The 2,098-nt window shown below is 33.0% G+C and overlaps 1 pseudogene across 1 annotated transcript, besides 1 other annotated feature; it reads left to right on the top strand.

The window, feature by feature from the left end:
• Positions 1-2,098: part of a mobile genetic element that runs on past both edges of the window.
• Positions 205-985, top strand: TVAGG3_0469460 (annotated as a pseudogene). Its single transcript has one exon. A coding segment is annotated over exon 1 (781 nt).

Genomic DNA, 2,098 nt, shown 5'->3' with positions numbered 1-2,098 from the left:
TGAAGTTTTTGGAAAATGTATGGTGCTCCCACGAAAGGTAAAGAAACGTTTGAAGTAGATGAGATAGATAAAGCTATAAAATTATTTGACGAAGTTGCTGAAAAATACATGTAAAGCGTTTTATTTTTGGTCTTTTGTGAAAGTCAGAAAATAAAGTTTAGTTTTTTATAAAATATTTTTTTTATTTTGTATGTAAAGACAGTAATGTCAACACAACGAGAACACAACAACTGCTATCGTTCATGAAGCCAATAAATGAAGAATACGAGTACATACAGTATAAACAAACAGTTACGTCTCATTCGTTCGGTCAAAGACGATATGTACCAAATGCAAAGTATTTTGACAGCATGTTTTGCACCAGACACACAAAACCACAAGACTGGTTTGAATTAAATAGCACTCATGAACTCCTCAGTGAGTTCGAACATGTAGAACTTAAAAAGATGTACCAAGACAGACAAAACTTACCATCACATCTAAAAGGTATATATGTTCATAAGTTCCTAGTTAGTTCAATAGCAATGTGGGCTTCACCTCGTTATGCAATCTACATACTTATGCTCCTTGACGAACTTTGTCACAAAGCAGAGAGAAGATATGATGAAAGAAGACAAAAACATACAGAAAAGAATACCACGTTTCGGTACCAAAAGGAAAGGAAAAGAACTATAAGTATATGATTTATACTGAAGAGATGGAAAATGAAGAAGACAGAGATATGGTTATGTTGCATTTAGTCAGAAGAAACAACAAAAGCTTTTACGACCTTGCTAAGATTTTACAAATCTGACGAATTGGTTCTATCGCGAAAACTTACGATTTCAATGACCCCAAATGAAGATGTGAAACAAATAGTTCAAGATACGTTACCTCAAACACACTATGATATTAAAGGTTGTACAATACTTACTTCAAAGAAGATTTGCCATTGTTAAAGAAAAAATAACAGAGTATTTTGACAACTTCAAAACAAGCAGAGTAAATGAACCATTATTTTTCAAAGCTTGCTTTTACAATTTGAACTTTGTTTGCGTAGATATGAATTCTGAAAGAAGTATGAGGGTCTTGTATGACTTTGTACTTCTCCCATAGTTCATGTTGTCAAACTTACCTGCCATGGACTCTTTCATAAGTTCCATGAAATCGTCTTCGGACAATCGGGGAAAAGTATAATGCTCAGTAAGTATTCTCTTACATCCTTACTTAAACTCTTGGCTGTCTGTTACACAAATGACAACTGAAATGTTAAGTGTCTGAGCTTCTTAAGAAATTCGACAATGTCTTGTTCTCTATTCTGTTAACAAAGGATGAGAGAGCGAAATCATCTAAAGATAAGAGACATCTATGAGGGTAAGTCTTCCATCGTAAGATTGCAATTTCTTCGAAATGTTATTCTATCTCTTTCTGTTTGTTTCTGAAGTGTTTCTTCTCTAATATTCTCTGCATTTCCTCATTTGGGTCTTTAAACTTAGAATTTATATACTCATTTATAGCATTGTACTTCAAAACTCTTCTTTGGTCACTTTTTATCCAATCTAACAACTCAGAGTCCTTTATACATATAAACTTAGACTTCTTTATAATATCTTTGAACGAATTGACGGTTTGTCAAATTGACCAGAAGTACTACAAATGACAACTAACTCATAGAATGGGTTCTTTCATCTAGTTCTTGTTGTTGTGCAGCCACATTTTAAGATAAGTGAAAGTCTACCCGACCCAGGTGGTGCAATTAGACCTGTTATACCATTCTGAGCAAATAAGAACTTGTCATGTATGGGTTTTATCTGAGCATTTTTATTTCACCTTGTTCTCTGTTTAAAACATTCTCAAATTTCTTGTCAATGTCAGCAAACTTTTTTTCTAACATATTTTAGAAAAATTAAAATTTTTATCTTTTAGAAAATGTCTAGCGATTTCGCTATCTATATCGAGACAAGGCTTTTCGACAGCAAAAACATCTGTCGACCATAAATCTTACATAGTGTAAACAAGAAAGGTGAATTTGTTCTAAAGTTCTGTTTCTGGAATATGACAAGAACCATAAAACATTAAGCAGAGCAGTCTTAAAATTTGTCAATGACAGACTTGTTGA

Source organism: Trichomonas vaginalis, chromosome II, assembly GCF_026262505.1.
Source record: "Trichomonas vaginalis G3 chromosome II, whole genome shotgun sequence".
NCBI lineage: Eukaryota > Parabasalia > Trichomonadida > Trichomonadidae > Trichomonas > Trichomonas vaginalis.
Note: the sequence above shows the minus strand (reverse complement) of the source record. Positions and strands in the feature narration are given on the sequence as shown.